A 21,455-nucleotide genomic window follows, 5' to 3' on the forward strand; every position below is an offset into this window, starting at 1 on the left:
TATTTAAGAATGCAATGGTTGTCAGGGCTCTTATTCAATTTCAAGATACTTTATTGATGAGCTTTGACTTTTAGCACTTTTCACATGTCAAGAGAAGTCAAGTGTATGCGGCTACGACTTCATTTTATGCTTTGCGCGTTCATACTCTCCACTTTCCGCGGCGGCTCTTGGAATTTCTTTTTCCTGTCTCTTCTTCTTCTTCCCTTTCTTTCCCCCAAGCCTTTTTTTTTTTTCTTTCTTTCTTTCTTTCTTCCCCTGTGCAGACTCCCCTTCCCCTCCCCCCTGGACCACTCGCCATAACCGATTGGGACACCCTGAGCTCGGACTGGTGCTCCCAGTGTAACCTTAAATGCATGCGCTGAGGGGTTGCTTTAGAGTTTACTGAGGTGTGTCTTAATAGTCCGGCATTCAACAAATGTGGTGTGTGGTCAGAGCAGCAAAGTCATTTACTTACTTTCCCCCTTGAGTTTCTGGCAGCCAGTGAAGGGGCTTCCTTTGCAAAAGGCGGGGGGCAGGAGGGGGGGAAGCCCCTTCAGCGGTCGGGCACAAAGCGGCGGCACTGCCCAGTGCCCGGCCGCTGCCCGCCCCCGCCGCAGCCTGCGGGGCGCTCCCCCCACCAGCTCCTCCGTGCTGTCATTTAAAAAAAAAAAAAACAAAACAAAAACAAAAAACAAAAAACAAAACCAAAACCAGCCCGGCAGCCCTCAGTCAACAAATGGCACGTGGGAGAAGTTTGTGAGTGTTTGGTAAAGGACTCTTCAGGGCCTTTCACAAGAGCCCTCAATACACAAAGTAAATGGTGTATTTGCTCTGCTCTTTCCAGGCCGGGCAGAGCCTCTCGCTCCCCGGCGCTGGGAGCGGGGAAGGGGGGGCTGCCGTCCTCGGGGAGCTCCTGGCGATTCACCACTGACAAAGCGCCTGTCTCCCAAATATTTATGTCTTTACCATTTGAATGTTATTTTCCCCTTATCTCCATTGTCGGACTGGAGCGAACTGTTTAAATGCAAATTGACCATGCCCCCCCACCCCGCCGCCACCACCACCACCCCCCCCGGCTCCCTTCCCCAGCCCGACCTGAAAACGCGCCGGTCCCCGGGGCCCGGCTCGGTGGCGGCGCGGGGGGAGCCCCGACTCGGAGCGGCGGGGCCGGTGGAACCCGGGGCCGGTGGAACCCGGGGCCGGTGGAACCCGGGCCGGGCGGCGGGCGCGGAGCCGGAGCGGGGAGCCGGGCCCAAGACATTCATATTCAAACGGCCGGGCCAATTGAGCCGAGCCGGGCGGCGGGCGGCCAATCGGCGGCGGGGAGGCGCTGGCGTTGCTTTGCATAAAGCAATATTTTGTGTGGGAGCGAAGGGAGCATTTGCATGTTGCGGAGTGATTAGTGGGTTTGAAAAGCCAGCCCCGGCTCAGCCGCATTTCCCGCTCTGGTTAAGGCGCAGGGAGGAAGTGTTTTGCTGGAAGATGATGACAGAGGTCAGGCTTTGCTAATGGGCCAGTGAAGAGCAGTGGAGGCGAGGCAGAGACCAAGGCACACATACATTAATACACTTGAACCATCACCAATCAGCATAGGTGTGCTCTGTCTCTCTCTCCCCACTTCACTCACACACTCTTTTATCTCTCGCTCTCCAGTCACTGACAGCCCATTTTATTGTCAATCTCTGTCTCCTTCCCAGGAATTCAAGATCACACAACCAGCACCTTCAGTGGAGAAAAACTATTTTGCTGGCAACTCTTTTTAAAGCACCATCATTTCAAATCAGTGCGCTCTTAAACTATTGACAGGAGCTTTGACAACAAGACAGGATGCCTCATAAAGGTGAGTCTGCTCATTTCTTCTCTCGACTTCTCCCTCCTTGCATTTTAATATTTAGGCAGGGCTCTCGCTCTCTCCTCCTCTCTTTCTCTCTCTCTCTCATATTCCCATTTGCATTCCGGAGAGCTTCCCAGGGAACTTTCCAGCCCAGGAGCTCACAAACTTTCTGCCTTTCACATAAGCCCGTGTCCTCTGGAAAAGCTAAAGCATCTGACTCGGAAACCAATGCCAACACCAGCAGCAGTAATTCCCACGCAGCATTTGCTGGGCAGGGAGATCACAAGCGCCGGTGCCTGTGTTTCCGATGCTGCCGGTACCCCATCTCGTAGGGGCGGCGGGGCCGGATCTCGGGACGGGTCGGGGCCGTGCCGGTTTCCCCGGGAGGCCCCGACCCGTCCCGGGCTCCGGTCCCACGCCACGCCGCGTGAGAGGGAGGGAAGCGGCGCCTCGCTGCACCGGGGGAGGCCCCGTCCGCAGCTTCTGCTTTGTGTTCCCGCGGTCTCGGGTAGAGAAGGATCACCACCCGTGATGGTGTGGAAAAGACGGAGCGAGCGACCGGGAGAGTTGCGTGGGGGGAAAAAAAAAAAAAAAAATCGCATCCTAGGCCAAGTCAGCTCCCAGGCGCGGTACAGGCGGGGAGCTGAGCGGAGCTGAAGGGCTGTCAGTTTTAATCATCCACCCGGGGATCTTCCCAACTTGTCCCTAGTGCCGGCAACTTTCCCAGCTCCGGCAGCGGGAGAACCGCCGGGGGCGCGGAGCCGCCCGCACCGCGCACCACGGGCCCCGCCGGACATCCCCGCACCGTCCCGGCCCTCCTCGGCACCGGGCCGCGCCGCGGTCCCGGTTTGGGGATTTTTTTAAATGCCTTTTTAAATCGATATGATTTTAATTTTTTTTTTCTTAAAAAAAAATCTCCCTTATTTCTGCAACAGCCTCGTACTCGCCCCTTTGATCCCCCCCCGCGCTGCGATCCCGCACTATACCCAATGTAGCAGAGTGGGGTTTTTTTTAAAGAATTTTTTAAAAAACGCTCCCGGGAAGCGGAACAATAAACTTGAATCTTTTTCTCCTCACAAGTGCAATTGGAAAGATTCTGGATTTGAATTTAACCTTGTAACGCTTTGCATGGAGATGTTACATGGACGCGCAGAGCAGGAATAATTTCTGGGAAGTTTAAAAACAAACTTTCTCGAAAGATTAATTGTACCTGGCAGAGGTTGTTTTGGAAAATGACAACAACGTCCTAGAAAACTGACTATATCTTCTCCATTTTAGGGACATAAAATAATAAAAGTAGCCCTTGACAATAATTGTTTATAGTTGCTGACCTTTACCAAAGCCTAATCGCAAACCGATTCGTTTTTATCTTTTTCTCATTTGTCCCGAGAACGCGAAACTTTGTCATCTTAATGTCTAATTACGGTTTCACCGGGAGAAGGGGAAAAAAATGCTATCCGCCATCAGATTATATCAAGATTTCGAGATTAAAAACCGACTTGCAGATTAGGCCCGGCCTATTAGGACACGGCGAATTGCGTTCCCTCCTGGCTCGGGAGCTGGGCGCGTCCCGGCTGCGGGCCCGCAGGTCCCTGCAGGGGAGCAGCGAATTCGGGTTACGGCAGGAAAAGGCGATTTTGCGATCGTGTTGCTTCGGGGTGCGGGTCCGCCGGACCCAGCCGGGGCTGCCGGGCCGGTTGCTGGAGGCGTTAAAGAGTTGCTGAGCAGAACCGCAGGTCCCTTGCCCCACACCTCCTCTTACCTTGCTGAAGCACTTGGCTACCCTCTCCCCGTATGGTAAAACGCTTTCGGCTCAATTCGGGGTTTAGTTTTTGTTTTGTTTCGTGGCCTTTTTTTTTCCTTCCCCTCTCTATTTTTTGTTTTTTTCTTTTAAAATCCACTCGTTGCCATTTCTGAGGTCCGAGCTGGCAGAGCTGAAGGCTGGAAGTTTAATGGTGCCTTTCTGGATGGCTTCTTTAACCCCGTAGGCCCCACGTTTATGAGTTGTGGGTGAAATATGTGAGGAAACTGTGTCTGAAGAAGTGGGTTTCCCGTTCGGTGTGTGTCTATGCAGACGTGTTTGGTGTATTAAAGGGATGGCTTCACGTTCAGTTCAGCTGAAGGAGATATCGCCACGTCTCCATTGAAGTACAGTGTAGCTTGCTCTGCTGCTAATCAGGTAGCTCTCCAAAGAGCAGTAAATATTTACCAGTTAAAGTCTTCATGCTGCGAGAAAGTACTTGTTTGATGTTTATTTTTATGGATTTAAGATTACTAAAAGCTACTTAATAAATTATACCATGGCTAGTCCTGAATGGGGAAACGTGCCTCTTTGAATTCTCCATCATATGCAGGAAAAGTAAAATTAATATTCATTATAGGCGCAAAAGAAAGAGAATGAGTATTTTTAGACGAGAAAAGGGAGAGAAAATGAAGGCTGCGACTATTTCATTATTTTACCTCCTTTTTTTTAGCAACCCCCTTGAATGGGCTCTTTATTGTAATTGTCCCTCCCCAATTGAGCACCCCACTGAGCTGTTGTATCTTTTTACAACCCCTAACAACTCGCACCAGTAACACAATTACCGCCAGATATTTATAACGAGAAATTACTTTTCCATTTTCACCCGCGACGATTTCAAATAAATACATGGGGACGCATAAATAAATAAATAAGTGGCCCGGGGTGGGGGGCGGAGGGGGGAAGAGGGAGGGAAGGTGGCGAGAGGAGGAGAGAGGGAGCAAGGGAAGGAGGGAGGGAGCGGCGAGAGCGGGAGGAGTGGGGGGGAGGAAGAGAAAAAAAAGCTCTGGGGACTGTCCAGGCGCTGGGTCAAGGCAGGCACTAATGAAGGGAGAAGGGGCTTGTTTCTCTGCTCTTTGTAAGTTGGAGGGTTGTTGGTCCGTTGAGTTGGGAAGCTGCGCGGCCGGTTAAGGAGCCTGGGTTTCTGCACTCGGGGTTTGGGTAGAGGAGCAGAATGGAGGCCATTGTTCGCTTTCTGTAGGCTTTGTTTAACAGTTCTCACCCCCTCCTGTTCTTACTTTTTAAAGCAGTGAGGCGAGGTAGACAGCGTGTGTCACAGTACAGTGAAAAAGGGGAAGATCTAAAGACCAAAAAAGAAGTTAACCACAAGACGGGGAGTTTGGGGGAGAAAAAGTTGCTAGTGCCGGGGCGGGGGGGGAATAACTCGAGGAAATACCCGGAGGTAAAAATGAAGCCCCGCTCCCAGCACACAGGGCAGCCGGCGGAGCACCACCCCCCCCGCTGCCCCCGGTGCCCGCCCCGCTCCGCTCCCCCGGCCCGCACCGCACCGCACACCTTCCCGGCGTCGCTCCACACTTTTTAATGTGCTTCTTCTGCTTTGTCCTAGAGGGAAGACTTTAACTAGTGACACGCAGATGTGCGAGTCCCTAAATTGTATGAGAGGACAGTCCACCCCGCTTTCAGGCAAGTTTAAAAACATGACTTCGGACTCTCTTTGTGATTGTTGTCGCTCCACTTAATACACCACCCCAGCGAAGGGCACTACCGACAAGGCAATACGCCACCTGCATGCAATTAAAACGAGAAACCACTTGGCGGGTTGCTTTTCTTATTTTTTTTTCCGCGTGTCAGGGATATATATGTACATTTTTGCCTTAAGGTATTAAAGCCCCCAAATCCTTAAACTAATCAGGGGAAGACGCCTAAGGATAACAAAGTAAGCCTGTGAGATATTAGCCTTTCTGCAGCTTAACCGTGTGCACTACCTCCCCTGATTAACGCCTATTTTATCGCTGATAGACTGCTATAGGCGAGCCCCGTGGGATACTGCTCTATCAGCCCAACATGCAGAACAGTAAGTGACTCCGCGCCCCTTCGCGGCCGCGGAGGGCAGGCGGGGGCGGCCGCGGGCGCGCAGGAGCGGGCAAGCAGCCGGGGGTCGAGGCCTCGCACCGGGGCGGAGTGGGGGAGGCGGCTCCGCCGGGTGCGGTGGCCCCTGCGCGGCCGGGAGCGCCGCCCGCCCCGTCGGGGCGTGGGTACCGCCGCGGGCGGCGTGGAAGGGGCCGGGAGCGCTCTCACGGCTCCCGAGCCACCGGAGTTTGCCCGGTTCGTGGCCCAGGCCACGGTGTGTGTCCCTGCCTGCTCCGTAGTGGGAGCTGGGCAGGAAAAAGCCACTACGTGGTAGGTGCAGTTCCCCGCCACCTCCTGGTTTTATTTGCTTCCCGATTCTGATGTCTTTTGTGGATTATTATTCTTTTTGGGGACTTTGCTGTTGTTGCTGATGTTGTTTAAGACCTCGCCGATAGGCCTGCACGCGAAAGCGCTTGCACAACGCGGGAGCGCACGGAGCTCCAGTCGAGATGGCCGTGGAGAAGCGGCCTCTCCGTGCCCTCCGAAAAGGGGATGCGCGGAGATCGGGGGGACCGGGGATGATGTCCCAGCCAGCCCGGAGCATGCCCCATCTGCCTGGCACGCGGATCTTCCGCTGGGTGGGCTCCACGGCCGTCGCGATTTTGCGAGATCGCGCAACCCCGCGGCGCTCCTGCGCGGGGGGCGCTTATCTTCTGCGTGTAGAGGCGGCGAGGAGCGCGGGCAGAGTTGCGCGGCTTTTGCGCGGGGCGCTCGGCCCCCACCCCAGTGCTGTTCCGGGACCTTGTGGGGAATGCGCAGCTCCGGGACCCCTTTATCATCCTCCCGTTAGACCGGTTAATAAGTTGTCTCCTCGTGTGATGAGCATCAGGAAAAACACCACTTTGGGGTGTTTCTCAGAAAATCTCGGATGGATTTTTTTTTTTTTTTGGTGCGTGCCCGTGCAATGTATTTTCATTTATTCCGAGGAAAAACTGAGCCCCAGCATCCCGGGGAAAGGTATTACCTGCGCCTTACAGGGACGGCGGCGGCTGCCCTTGGCCGTGGCGTGCCGAGGGTTTATGGTAATGGGGGAATGCCTTCACTCGGCCGTTTGGGATCGCCACTGCAAAACGCAGAAAAGATATCATTCGGGTGAAGCCTTTATTTTGTTTAAAGGTCGCGGCGGGCTCTTCAGGCTTTGTGTTAATAACTCCTGGGTGTATATGGTGCAGAGCATCCAAATTGACACCATATGTTTTCCTATTAGATGACTAGCAATAGAATACAAGGCGCATAATCATTGCCACTGGGCGAGATCTACACCGCTCTCCAGGGAAATTATATAATGATTAAGGCTTAACCTTTTAAGTGAAACTTTGATTTTGCTTTCCCCGCTGCCATTTTTTATGTCGGCGAGCGTCCCTCCCTGAAATGGGCTCCCCGCACGTATTTACGGGGACGAGGCGGGGGGGACGGCGGCTGGAGGGAGGGGGAGCCGCCGAGGGACCGCGGTCCCGGCCGCCCCCCGCCGCCCGGAGCCGTCCCGCCCGCCGGGGCACAGCCCGCCGCCCCCCGGGGCGCAGGCGGGGAGGAACTCGGGGCTGCGCTCCCCGCGGTGGGATGCGCAGGTCGTAACGCCGGCCCAAGCGCTGCTGGGCCGGGGCGGCAAATTCCCCAGCCCCGATGTCACTTCGAATCCATTGCGCAGGGAACGCGCCCCCTCGGTTGTGTCCGCGCAGAGCCCCCGGCTACCTCAAACCGCAGCCTCCCTCGGAGGGAGAGCGAGTAGAGTTCAATCTAGTCTGAGTGATATCCAAATGCGGACAGAAAGGGTCGTTTTATCATGCTACTATTTGTCGTGACGATGCAATTTTCAAAAGCAGAGTACTGTCATAAAGTGACACGCCTGCCACAAGTGCTCCAACTGATCTTTTCAATTAGCCTTCCATGCATGATCCGGGGCGACTTCCGCCTATTTCCAGAAATTAAGCTCAAACTTGACGTGCAGCTAGTTTTATTTTAAAGACAAATGTCAGAGAGGCTCATCATATTTTCCCCCTCTTCTATATTTGGAGCTTATTTATTGCTAAGAAGCCTGGGCTCTTGGAGTCAATTTATCAGGAGGCTCCAAAGAGAGGAGAGCGGAGAGCGCGTAGAGCAGAGCTTCTCCAGGGAGACTTCCTCCAAAGCCTGGAGCTGCAGGTTGGGCACTGGCGAGGCAGCCTCTCGCTTTGCTTTTGGCGAGGCGAGCCGTGGCTGTGCAGGCAGGCTTGGGTGGGTTTGGGCTTCTTTTTTCTTTTGCTTTCTTTTTTTTTTTTTTCTTCTTTGGTGGAAAAAAAAAAAAGGCAAAGCAAGGAAGCAACCCAATGCGATCCAGTCCGGAATATTCTGGGCTTTTGGGTTGGGTTTGGAGAGTTCACCGCCGCGGCGGGTTTTGCAGACGCGGAGTGCGGGCGAGGGCGCGGTGGCTCCCGGGGAGCGGCGGGCGAGGACGGCGCCGGGGCCGGGCGCGGTGGCTCCTGAGCGGGCGGAGCGGAGCGGAGCAGCGGGTGCTGCGCGGCGGGGCGCGGAGAGGAGCGGCGCACTGGCTCGCTCCGCGGGGTGTGCGCGGGTCGGGCGGGTGGGAGCGGAGGGTGCTATGGTGGGCGCTGTGCTTCCCGCAGGTCACAGCGGCGTGAACCAGCTCGGCGGGGTGTTCGTCAACGGGAGGCCGCTGCCCGACTCCACGCGGCAGAAGATCGTGGAACTCGCTCACAGCGGCGCCCGGCCCTGCGACATCTCCCGGATCCTGCAGGTGAAGGCGGCGGCGTCCCCCGTCCTCCCACCGCTCCGCTCCAGAGCCGCTTTGTCCACCGCTGGCCGCCAAGGCGCTAATTGCCGACCCCCCCACACCCACCCACCATCACCGCTACCACCACTCGCCTTCCAGCCTAATAAAACGATCCATCTGCTTATCTTGATTGTTGTTGCAAATAGACCTCTCTACGCGTAAATATATCTACCTTTAATTTTTTTTTTCTAATTTTTTGTTCCCCTTTATTTCCGTCCGGTGATAACCTGCACTCTCGTTACAGTTAGTTCGCTGTAATAAACTGAATTATACGGCTCGGCATAATTTCAGTTTCCTCTCCTTCCCCTCTTCCCCCATATTTACTTATGATTTTGTGAGATCTGTATGCATTTGGCGTGGCTTACTGCTTTTTTAATCTTACCTTTTTATTCTTCCAAAAAGCGGGGAAAAAAGAGGAAAAAAATACCGCCCCTCAAAGCCACGCTGTTTTAGCCCGGAATCTGTCTTTACGGACACATTAACTCGATCTGGCGCAGCTCAGGGGTACATTGTAAATACAGTTCTTAATAACCCCTCATTCACCCTGTCCCCCGCAAGTACTCTGTCTAAGAGCAGTGAGGACGATGGAGACTAGTCTGGCTTAGCTATTGTTCGCATTTAAGGCGTATTTTAACATTAATACTAAAAGAATTACGTTTTGACCAGAATTTTTTTTTCTTACAAATGTTTTTAAAGTATCACTTTTGTAGAGGGTAGGGCCACGAATGTATTTTTTTTTAAGAAAAAAAGACTCTCTAAGTAAGTTCTCATACCATTTAAGGTATATTTTTGTGTTATAGACCCATGCAGATGCAAAAGTCCAAGTGCTGGACAATCAAAACGTAAGCTTGTCATTGTTTAATGCATACTTAAACAATTTTATTTTTGTCTTGAAATTATTAATAATGTGATTTTCTGTCCGCTTCCCTATCCAGGTGTCGAATGGATGTGTGAGTAAAATTTTGGGCAGGTATTACGAAACTGGCTCCATCAGACCCAGGGCAATCGGAGGTAGTAAACCGAGAGTAGCGACTCCAGAAGTTGTAAGCAAAATAGCGCAGTATAAACGAGAGTGCCCCTCCATCTTTGCGTGGGAGATTCGAGACAGATTACTATCAGAGGGGGTCTGTACCAACGATAATATACCCAGTGTAAGTTCATGAAAAAAACCTTCCTGTGTACTGTATACAATGCTGGGTAGCCGTAGCGAGCCTCTGCTTCCTTTGTTTTGATATCAGATGAGAGGATAGCAGGTTCACATCATTTGCATGTGGCAGGGTCAGACGTATTTTTTCATACAGAATCTGACAAATGCCTTTAAGGATGGAAAAAAAAAAAAAAATGCGGGTCACCCCTGTGCCTGGCGCCTCAGGACTGCGAGCATCAGTCGAAGCCATCACTGTGGTTTTGCAGGGTTGGGTTTGGGGCTTTTTTTTTTTTTTTTTTTTCCCCTTGGTTTGTTTGTTTGCACCACCACCAGCAGTGAGCGAGTCGGGGCAGCCGCAGCTCGCAGCCGGCGCTCGGGGAGCCCCTGACTTGCGCCCAGGTCGAGGAGCCGCTCGCAGCGCGGAAGGGGCGCGGGGGTTGCGCGGGCGGCTGGCGGGGAGCGCGCTACCGCACTACCATTGCCTTTCCTGTCCTTTGCCTTCCAGGTGTCGTCGATAAACAGAGTCCTACGCAACCTGGCTAGCGAAAAGCAACAGATGGGTGCCGACGGGATGTACGACAAGCTAAGGATGCTGAACGGGCAGACGGGGACCTGGGGCACCCGGCCCGGCTGGTATCCCGGCACCTCGGTACCCGGGCAGCCCGCCCAAGGTAAGCGACAACCTGGCCGCCGCTCCCCGGCCCGGCTCGGCTTCGCTCGGCGGAGGTGGCACCGACACGGGTCCCGCTCGCCCCCTCCCCGTTCGCCGCCGCCATGCTGAGAGCGGTGGGCAGTTTTCTCCGGCCAGGGGCTGCGGGTGTCCCTCCCGCCGCCTCCCCGGGCAGCTGCGGGCAGGTGGGCGGCGGGGGCCGGGCGGACATCCAGCCCCGGCCCCGGTCCTGCGGCGGGCAGGGGAACCGGGAGCAGCCGCTGCCAAAGCCGCGGCCGCCGAGCTGCGGTGCCGGCAGCAGCCGGGCGGGTTCCCGGGCTCATCCTTAACCTCGCCCATCAGCCCCGGTAATTAAGGATCCTGCTCCCCACCCGGGCCGCCTTCCAGTGCCGGGGTCTCCAAAGCCGGGGGGATCGGTAACTATCTCCGTAGGGCTGATTATAGTTCCTCCTCAATGGACCCGAAACAACTTTGTAAATATAGGAAACTGTTTATCCTGAAGATTAATAGGTATTTGTTGTAGGAATGACAAGAGGATAATATGAAGGATAATGGGATGTTACGTTACATACTTAAGATGGTTAATGGCTTCTTTTTGAATACGGGCTCTGTTGAAGCTCGGCTCTCTCCCTGGCTGTGGTCATTCCTTTAGAAGAGGTGTCTATATACAACAACCTGCTTTTTGTTTTCACCCCGCAAGGAAAAAAAATCGGTAACAGTGTGCGGAATATCTGGTACAAAGGATGTTTCTGTCACACGCAAGAATTTGTTATGGGAACAATTCTGTCGCTATGTAATTGCTCATTAGAGATCGTTTTGTTTCTCATTAAGGCGACATGAATAAGCGTCTAGTTGAAGGAGACAGCTGTAGAAATGTTCCACAGGAGACCTCTGGACACGATATGGCACCGCTTGCCAATTAGACATGTCAGTTTTAAGAGAAGAAAACAATCTATGAAGGACACTAGAAATATAGAGTGGAGTCCTCGCTTTTCCCCACCCCCACTTTGGTGTCTTTTTTTTTTTTTTTTTTTTAAATTTTGTTTTGCCCGATGTCCCCCTCGGAGGCGAGACGGGCCCTCCCGGCAGCTGCGCCCCGGCTCGTCTCTACCTGCGGCGCCCGGGGGCCGGGCAGTGGCTGCCCCTGCCGCGCTACCCGCATCCCTGCCCCGGCCCGGGAAGGACTCCCTGTCCTTCCTTCGCCCCGCACCCGAGAGCCAAACCGCGGAGCGGTGCGCGGCGAGGGGCGCGCTCTTTCCGCCTCTGTGGCTCCAAGAGGTCCGGGCGCCCTCCGTTCCCGCCGTTCTTCTTCTTTTTTTTTTTTTTTTTTGTTTGAGGAAAGACGTGAAATGGAAACATTTAGGGGCTCCCCCTGCCTCCCCTCCTCGCCGCGGAGCGGTGCTCCCGGGCCCTGCTCCGCGCGGTGTGCGCGGGTGCGGTGCGGGCGCACCTGGGGCCGCTGCGGCGGGGACACCCGTGTCGCGGCGGGCAGGGGAAGGTGGTGTCGGTGGAGACGCTGGGGGCTTGCGGTGACCCCTCCCCGTGGCGTGGGGATGAGCGCAGCTTCCGCGGGGGAACGCGGACCTTGGGCAGCAGCGTGCCGGGGCGGGAGGACCCCGGGAGCCCTCTCCCAAATTGTCACCGAAATAAAGCGGTGCGGAGCGGGGCAGGGCTGGCTGGGGCCGGGGGTGCGTGTGTGCGTGGGCAGGAGAGGCGAGGGAGAGGCAGGCAGGCACTTAAAACGTCCGCATGGCAAAATTAAAATTAATAAAATGGATTTCCTCTGGAATATTCATGCTCCCTCTGATGTTTTTCCCTTGCAGGGATATGTTACTGGATTTTAAGAGTCCATTACTCAAAAAGCATAAGGCGAGGTTAGGTCTCAGAGGGGTACAAATATGGTCTCAATCTGATAAACGCCATGCAGCAGTGAATAAAATAATGGATACATGAGGCCTGACAGAACAAAAAGAGACATCTCTATCCGGGAGAAATTCTCCAGTGATTTAGTGGTTTTAGGGATCACCGAGACACTGTTTCTTATATTTTTTTCCCCCTCCCTCTCTTATAAGACTAAAGCCTTCTATAGGATTTAGACACTTTCTCTTTCAACAGATGCTACAATGTTTTGATCCCAGCTCTATAGCTGAGAGGTACCGCGATTGGTTTGCTATCTTTTTTGCTTGTTTTCCGCCTCACTGATTAAGACACTAAGAAACTAAGGAATGATTTTATTTCCCAGCGTCTTTTTTTTTTTTTTTTTTTTTTTTTTTTTTCCAGGAAACAAATCCTATACCCAGCGTCAGATGGTCTGGCTATAGGATAATAGGGACGGACATTCACTCTCTTTCTTACGGATTAGGTCTAGAAGGTGGAACAGCTCTATTGAGATCGCTCCTTTTAGGGGCTTTTTTTTTAAAAAAAAAAAAAAAAAGGGGGGGGGATTTAAAAAGAAGATATCTTAATTGTTCCAGGAGGGGGTTTTAGATAATCATAAGCGAGTTTAACACTAGGTGAAACTTTTAACTGGCTCAGAGGTTTTTGGGGAGATGGGGAGCGCGCCGAGACGTGGTTGCAAAAAAGTGTGGCTTCCGAAGTTTAAAAATAAGTGAGGCGGGGGGCAAAGGGGGTGCCCGGATTGGGCTGGCCCTGGGAAGGGCGGGCGCGGCCCCGCGGGAGCCCTCGCTCCCAGCGGCTTGTGGGGGGCAGAGTCGGCCGTCCCCGCCGCCTCTGGGCGGCTCCCCCCTCCTTTTCCCTCCCCTTCCCTTCCCTTCTCCCCCCGGTCCGTGCCGGCCCGGTCCGAGCGGACAGTGATGGATGAGGGCGGTGGCGGAGGTTACGCGGCGGCCCCCGCCGCGGGCGGGCGCGGCCCCCGGCGCTGCCACCAGCGCCGGGCAGGGCGGCTGTCCCGCCGCGGCGGCGTTCCCGGGGCTCGGCGGCTTTGTGTGCCCCTGAAAGGCACAACTCCCCCCCCCCGGCTATTCACCCGCCGCCGGCCGCCTCAATGGGGCTGCGGCCGCCCATATGGTGACCACGGCCGCTGAATCCCTGTGTTTAAATGGGGGAGAAAGTTCGGGTTTTAAAACATTTCAAAGTGGTTGAAAGGGTCCCACCAGATCCTGTCACAATTCTCCCCGAGCTTTGAAGGCCGGGGCCATTGTTCGCCGATTATAAATGATATTACTTTAAAGTTGATTTCCCACAATATTTAAAGGATGTAGCGGGAGTGTCGCTATTTATTTTTGGCGTAACTTTTCAAGGGAATTAGCATAAGTAGCCCATGCGTCCCTCATCCCATCTCCCCCTTTATATGCGACATCAAAACGCCTCGAAAAATATGCTTTGAAAGGAGAGGGCGAGCTAATTTAGGGACAACGACTTCTCTGCCTCGGCAGAAACGTCCGTTTCTTTCGGGCACGGCGGCCTGGGGGTCCCTGCAGAACCCCGCAAACCGGCCGGACCCGAGACGCATCCTTGCGACTGCCCGAAAGGGGAGCACAATGAAACTTTCCCCTGTTTAATGGCAGAAATTACATCAAAAGTGGTCGAAATGCCCTAATTAAAAACGTACCGCTTAAATGATATGCCAGACGTTCAGCTGCAGAAGAGCGTATTTAGCTAGTTAGTGAACTCGCTACTATTTCTTTTAAAATTACATGTTAAAATTTTAAAAGAAATCTTACTTTTCTCTGGTGCAACACATTACAAAGAATGGACAGTCCTTTTATCTAAATATAAAATTCCATTTTCAGCAATTATAGCCTGTTCTTGGTGATGATATAATTACAGCTGTGCTCAGTAATAGGTGTCAAGGCAATGCACACTCATACAATAGTTGAATAAAACTGCAGAACAATGCAGGCACTTCTAAATTCACAACCTTTAAAATGAAATTGACTGTGCAGAATTCAAATAAAAACTGGATAAATATTTTTTTAAAAAGATTACAAGCTTGGTTTGGTTTCTTAATAGCATTTTCTGCAAACCTATCAACATCTAATTGATTAGAGAGGAATTACTGATTATAGATAATCTGAAATACTGAACATCACTATTTTAAATGTAGCAATAGGTAAATAGACGCAGCAAACAGAGGAGACTGCCATGGCACTTCAGCAGTGATGCACGGAAAGAATCACTTTCAGGGGAAAGTATTTTTATGCGGGTTTTATTCCAGAGGAAAAACAAAATGAAATTAAGACCTGGCGATCGTATTTCCCTATCTCCAATGTTTATGATAATGCTGGAAACCGAAATGTTTCCACGTTACCCATGTCATTAGCGCAACGTTGCTTTGATACCCGAGACATTTTTAAGGGAGGGTGTCAGGAAACATGGCTGAACTTGTTTCCAATCGTGTTATTTCTCTGATAGGGATCTTAAAACAGGGGTACCTGCGTTTCACTTTCCGACTCTCGGTTCCGCAGATGGCTGTCCGCAACAGGAAGGAGGAGGGGAAAATACTAACTCCATCAGCTCTAATGGAGAAGATTCAGACGAGGCCCAAATGAGACTCCAGCTGAAAAGAAAGCTGCAGAGAAATAGGACATCCTTTACCCAAGAGCAAATCGAAGCCCTTGAGAAAGGTGAGCAACATTTTCCTATGGCTGAAGCGAGAGAGAAAAGCAAAATGTGCCCTGGCTGTATTAAGAGCTGAATGGAAGCATGGCATTCACATGCCTTATATATGTGTAGATATTTTAGGTCCGTGGCTCCCTCCTTGCCCTTTTATTTATTGAGCTCCAAATATTCATCGATGGCTGCGGTATGCACTGAAAAGCTGTTAAAAGGTTTTCAAAGGGAATGTACTCAGGGCAGAGATCATACCGAAACATCGGCATTGCACCCTGGGCTCCTCTCACGGGGGATAAATCTCCTCCTGCCGACTGTGCCATGTCCCCGGCTGGGCCACATTGCCCTACGCTGGGAAGGCGAGGGCAGGCAGCTGGGGCTGGCAGCATCCTCCGTGCCTGTCCCCATGCTCGCTTCCTGTCCCCAGCGCTGCCGCTGCCCGGGGCTGGGAGCAGGTGCCCTTTTCCCTGACTGGCCTGGGTGCACCTCGCCTCTGACCCGCTGTGGATCTTTGTTCTTATTTTCCGCTGTTATTTAGCGACATGCCATTTCACTTGTTGGTGACAGGGTCAGAGCTGCCTTGGGGACCCCCTCAGCAGAGGCAGAAGCCCTCACTGCTTCTTGAAAGATGCAGCATTGCTCCTAAGCCTGCCGATCCCCTTAGCGATATTCCCCAGCAGGCAAGGCATCCTCTTGCCTCACACACACACGGAGGAAGCTCAGCTTTGCCTTTACAGTGATGTTTCTTAAGAGCATTTAGAGCAGAGGCAGTCCAGGAATGACCCTGCCTTTACAGTCGGCCACATTAACTCTTTGCAACTAAAGCAACCGTATTTCCTTCTGCAGAATTTGAGAGGACCCACTATCCTGATGTGTTTGCAAGAGAGAGACTAGCTGCTAAAATAGACCTGCCTGAAGCAAGGATACAGGTACCAAGTTACTGTGCAATTATGACTATTATTATTTTTACTATTATAATTTTTGTTAATTCTGGTTTCTCAAAGCACAGAGCTGCCCTTATTTATGATCAGGTATTTGTCCATCTCCTCCTTCAGGAAAATAACAGCAGCTTGGGTTTGCTTTCACACGCTGCTTTGCTACGCTGCAAGCCAGCTTTCTATCGGCACGGCCCTGAGCCACGTGGGGGGGACCCCTCATCTCCGGTCCTTGCAAGGTCACTCACATCTCTCAAAACACTGTATTTCCAGGTGTGGTTTTCTAACAGAAGGGCCAAGTGGAGAAGGGAAGAGAAGCTGAGGAACCAGCGAAGACAAGCCAGCAACACTCCCAGCCACATTCCCATCAGTAGTAGTTTCAGCACAAGCGTTTACCAGCCGATCCCGCAACCAACCACCCCTGGTAATGCCACCAACCCGCTCACGTTCATCCATCCTCTGGGGAAAATGAGACTCTCAGACTGTATCTCTGATTGTAATTATGGTTGAACTAATGTGTTCGTCTATCTGTCTATTCTATTATAGTTTCCTCTTTCACATCAGGTTCCATGTTGGGCAGAACGGACACGGCGCTCACAAACACGTACAGCGCGCTGCCGCCCATGCCTAGCTTCACCATGGCCAACAACCTGCCTATGCAAGTAAGTCCAGTGACACCGCCACGGCACGACGCACCCTCGGGACTCGGTGGCCCCCGGGATGTGTGCGAGTGTGGGGGCCCTTCATCCCAGGACGGGGAGTTACGGACCCAAACCACGCTGCAGGGAAACGGGCACCAAAAGCTTCCCCGGCCTCTGAAAAGATGCCCTGTTTTGGGAAAATCACAAGGGAAAGGGCACTCTAAGTGCCGGTGCCCTGACAAGCCCTTTTACTGAATTTTAAAAGAGAAACATCCTCAAAATTGCAAGGCAACAATTCTGGGATGAGAAAGCCCTTTTCAGAAAAAACCCACAGTTAACCTATGGAACTCACTGGTGCAGTATTGTGGAAGTTGCCGCCTGAGTAAGCTGCTGGAGGGATCTGGCCTTTTCGGTGTAGGTAATGTGGCAGCGGCGCATTAGGAACACCTGAGAGAGGGAAGGATGTGATTAGCATCAGTGGTTATGCCAGCTAAGCCAGAATTGCAAGAGCTGTCAATCCTCATGCCTGAAAGCATTAGCTGATCACCAGCTGGGTTAGGAAGAAATCTATTCCTTTGGGGTCTGTTTCTATAGACCTTTCAGATGCAAAATTCCTCCTTTTTTAATGGTGGGGTTGGCCTAGGAAGGTGCTGGCCAATTACGGGAGTTTTCCAGCTTTGTCTGAGGCACACAGCATTGACCACTGCTGGAGACAGGCGAGCAGATTAGAGAGCCTGACTCCTTCGCTGCGGCAATTACTATGTTACTAATTGCTGAACCAAAATTAACCAAATAAAGTTAGAGTCTCACAAGTCTGCAGAAAGAAATGACGTTGGCTAGGTCGCTATTCCATGACGTTGGTAGCCGGCGGCACCGTTTCCAGCAGCGGGCTGAGAGCAGACGACAAAAGATCAAAAGGCTGATACGGGAGGGGACCCCTGGGAAAGCAGGAGGCCCCTGATTCACCGCTGGGCACCTGGGCAGGGACCTGGCACGTGTGAACTGCTTTGGAAAGTCCTGCCTACGTGGCTGCATGATGTCAGGGTGGGAGATTTGGCAGCCGAACCATTGGCATCTCCCTGCGGACATGGGGTGTGCTGCTCGTTCTCCCAGAGCACAGAGTGTGCATTTCCCCCCATGTTTGTGTGCTTAGCGAGCGAGGCTGTATTTTCAGAGACAGCATATGTCAGGGACGTGCAGATGGAGGAAATATGTGCAGACATGTCGAGTCTCGTGTGCTCGGAGCGGGAATTACTCATCCTGCTCCCTCACCGCCTCCCTGCATCGGGGCTGCATCGGCACCCTGGAGTGGGAGATGCTCCTGGTTGGTCCTTCCCCAGCACTGTGCCATCCCTCACCCCCTGCCCCCAGCTGCTCTTTCCCCTGGCAGAGGGAGTTTAGGTAAATGGAGACGTCTGGTCTCCTGGGATGCTGCTGGCATGGGTTTGGGGTGGCCGAGGCTGACGGAGGATCGATGCACGTGTATGTCAGAGCCTCGGTCACCCCAAACTCACATCGTCTGTGTGTATGCGCAACACACGGATGCAGGTCCAATCTTGTGTAACCACCCTGTGTGCCTCAGCAGAGTAATTTTTAGTTACATCCCTAACAGTTCTTAGTTAAACCACCAAGTGTGAGATGAGATGCCAGCCCTGCTCTGTCTCTCTGTGGCTGCAAATGGCAGGAAACATCTTTCTTCTACGGAAGCACAAACAAGGGCTTTGATTCCTTGGTTTAGGTATGTAACGCCTTTGTTAGCATCTAGATGTAGGGATCTGCTCAGCAAGGCATCTGAAAAGGTGCCAGTGACCATCCATGTCATTTCTGCAGAGCAAAAAGCTCCAGGAAGAGGCTGCTTGGTTGAACTCCTAACTAGGGGTTTACATTTACGTTCCCGAATTTGAAACTGAAGCTCATCTTTGCTTGCGCACACTGCCCCTGAGGGCTGGCACGTCCACCCAGAAGAACATAACGTGGTGTTTACCTCAACCAATCCTTAACACTGTTTTGTCCTTTGCTCCCACAGCCCCCGGTACCCAGCCAGACCTCCTCCTACTCTTGCATGCTGCCCACCAGTCCATCGGTGAATGGCCGGAGCTATGACACCTACACCCCTCCTCACATGCAGACACACATGAACAGCCAGCCGATGGGCACCTCTGGCACCACTTCCACAGGTGAGTGCCCCCGCGGTCCCCCGGCCTTTCTGCCAGCACGGTTCCTTGCTCCAGAAATTCATTTTTTCACAGATATTCGCTGGGAGAAATCTCTCCCCATCGCTGGGAGAAATCTCTCCCCATCGCTGGGAGAGGTCTCCCTGTTGGGGTTAGTAGCTGCCAAACCGGGCAGAAAACAGAAATGTATAACCTTGCGGGCTGGGGTAGAAAGTCTGATTTTTAAGCTGCTGCTGAAGGGATAGGTGAAACATGGCTCATTAACAAAGGTGTTGTTCAAAGGGCGGTGCAGTGGGAAGCTCTTCGGTGAGGCCCCCATCCCTCAAAATCTTCCCTGTATAATTGATTTCTAAGGCAGTATTTATTTCACTGTTAAATTTCAGTGGAGATACATCTGTGAAGTTAAGTGTATGTGAAAGCGTCTGCAGGACTGGGCATGTTTTCACCGTGTCTGTGTCAACGGCTGTTTTTTGCTAAAGATTTGAAGTTATCAAAAAGGCAGGTAACCGGTAGAAATATTAACCTATGCATAGGAAGGCAAAATAGGGTAAAAAAGGGTAAGTGTCAGCATAAACAGGAGCAAGCCAGACACATACTAAAAGAACAGAAATGTTCAGTGTATTTTGGGTCGAATTCCCAACAAATGAGCCAAGGCTCTGGCATTTATCTCAAAGCATGACTGTTTATTTATAACAACACATCAGTGAGACGTGCGCATGTTTTTAAAATATGTCTCTCTCCCCCCCTACCTGATTCTGCAGGCTGGTGGATGGCAAGATTTAATACTTACCAGAATACAAGCAAAAATTGTGCTATGTATAGAAAAACTAAAATATCCATTCTCTCCCTCAATTTTCAGGTCTCATTTCCCCTGGAGTGTCAGTTCCAGTTCAAGTTCCTGGCAGTGAACCTGATATGTCTCAATACTGGCCAAGATTACAGTAAAACATGTGTTAATTCCGTAAATGACTATATGGACAACAGTTGGATGTTCAGCAGTATTTTATAAAGGAAGAATGGCTCTCAGAGTACTTCTGTACTGCAACTGTGCCCTATGCTGTAACACATGGAAAAGACTTTCACACGGACCTTTGTACACTGAAGGCATTATATCAGTTGGAACAAATCTTCATTTTGGTATCCAAACTTTTATTCATTTTGATGTATTATTTGTAAATGGGCATTTGTATGTTATAATGAAAAAAAAAGAAAAAAAGAACAATGTAGACTGGATGGATGTTTGATCTGTGTTGGTCATGAAGTTGTTTAAAAAAAAAAAGAAAAGGAAAAAAAAAAGAAGCCATGATCAACAAGCTTTGCCACGAATTTAAGAGTTTTATCAAGATATATCGAATACTTCTACCAATCTGTTCATAGATTATGGATTGATGTTCCAAGTTTGTATCATTCCATTGCATATAATTAAACCTGGAACAATACGCACTAGATTTATGTAAGAAAAATATCTGTTGGTATTTCCAAAGGTTGTTAACGGCTGAAGCTATGTGCAAACAGGGGTTAAGAGAGAACTTTGATGAAGAAAAGAGTTTGATAGATAAAAGGTAGATTGTGTCTTCGATATAATCCAATTTGTTTTATGTCGAAATGTAAGTATTTGTCTTCCCTAGAAATCTCCCAGAATGATTTCTATAATAAAGTTAATTTCATTTATATTTGACAAGAATATTCTATAGATGTTTTATACACATTTTCATGCATCATACGTTTCTTTTTGGTCGGCAAGAGTTAATTGTTCTTAGATATAGTTGTACTACTGTTCACAGTCCAATCATTTTTGTGCATCTAGAATTCATTCCTAATCAATTAAAAGTGCTTGCAAGAGTTTTAAACTTAAGTGTTTTGAAGTTGTTCACAACTACATATCAAAATTAACCATTGTTGATTGTAAAAACCATGCCAAAGCCTTTGTATTTCCTTTATTATACTACTTTCTTTTTAACCTTATAGTGTGGTGTTGCAAATTTTGTTACTGTGTTAGGTTAATCTCATTCAGTTTTATTTTTAATTTATTTTCAGTTTTCAATAAGGATTCTTAAGAAACATTTTTATAGACTTTCAGCACTTCTACCAGCCTGTAATTTGGGCTAACAGAAAGAAGATAGGTTCACGTATCTAATTGCAGCTGAGAGGAGGAGGTTGGTTATTTAGCTCGGTTTTCTGGGGATACTCTAAATGAACTCCAGAATCCAGCAGAATTTCCAGTGGAGAGTTTGCATCATGCCAGTTAGTGGTGGAGATGTGATGCATGTCCGTGTCTATCTGTTGTAATTGTACAAGAAGTACATATAGACACATATGCACACAACTATACATTCCTGACTTCTAAAAAATGTTTTTGTTAGGGTGCTAAAAAAGAAAAAAAAACCCAAAAAACAAAAAACCCCCAAAAAACAGCTGTGTTTTTAACAGGCTCTTTGGGAGAGTGAGTACCATCCCTTTATATTGCCACACAGCACAATCTTAGTGTAATTTTCCATTGAACTTGTAACCTGGTTAATACCTCAATGCGCTTTGTGTGAGGGTTGTTAGTGTGGGCGTGGGTGGAGAGCTGCATGTCAAGGAATAATGAGAGAAGACAAATCAACAGGCAACAACAATGTGAACTGGGACTGGCTAGTGAAAGCTAAAGGCCTTTAGTCACTGGCAGGGAAATCTAAACATTCCCATATCTATGAAGCTGGCTCATTGTGGTGCAGTTGTTACTCACGATGCTGTGCTGAAAAAGGGATCTCATGATTAAAAAGCCAACGTGCCGCGAGTTTTTGAGTCAGAGCACAGGCACCACAAGCAGCCTTTGTAAAGCAAAGATACTATCTAGGC

General features: G+C 50.8%; 1 protein-coding gene across 16 annotated transcripts; it reads left to right on the forward strand.

Moving 5' to 3' along the window:
- Positions 1-1,806: 1,806 nt before the first annotated feature.
- PAX6 (paired box 6) lies at positions 1,807-19,559 on the forward strand. Of its 16 annotated transcripts, none has more exons than XM_065635237.1 (11): positions 1,807-1,819; positions 8,309-8,439; positions 9,276-9,317; positions 9,411-9,626; positions 10,128-10,293; positions 14,720-14,878; positions 15,711-15,793; positions 16,073-16,223; positions 16,346-16,461; positions 18,467-18,617; positions 19,474-19,559. In XM_065635237.1, exons 1-11 carry the CDS (start codon positions 1,807-1,809, stop codon positions 19,557-19,559), a joined length of 1,314 nt encoding a protein of 437 aa, XP_065491309.1. The 16 variants fall into 16 exon arrangements, with proteins under 16 accessions (XP_065491309.1, XP_065491307.1, XP_065491306.1 ...); XM_065635235.1 differs by lacking the exon at positions 1,807-1,819 and adding an exon at positions 5,210-5,258; XM_065635234.1 differs by lacking the exon at positions 1,807-1,819 and adding an exon at positions 5,640-5,649 and having other exon boundaries at positions 8,309-8,499.
- Positions 19,560-21,455: the final 1,896 nt, after the last annotated feature.

This window comes from Caloenas nicobarica, chromosome 5, assembly GCF_036013445.1.
Source record: "Caloenas nicobarica isolate bCalNic1 chromosome 5, bCalNic1.hap1, whole genome shotgun sequence".
Classification (NCBI taxonomy): Eukaryota; Metazoa; Chordata; class Aves; order Columbiformes; family Columbidae; genus Caloenas; species Caloenas nicobarica.

Bases quoted from the DNA above. Each gene is read 5' to 3' on its own strand.
- PAX6 (XM_065635234.1), top strand. The intron at 9,318-9,410 runs GTAAGCTTGTCA...TTCCCTATCCAG, and splicing joins AAGTGCTGGACAATCAAAAC to GTGTCGAATGGATGTGTGAG. The intron at 16,224-16,345 runs GTAATGCCACCA...ATTCTATTATAG, and splicing joins CCCGCAACCAACCACCCCTG to TTTCCTCTTTCACATCAGGT.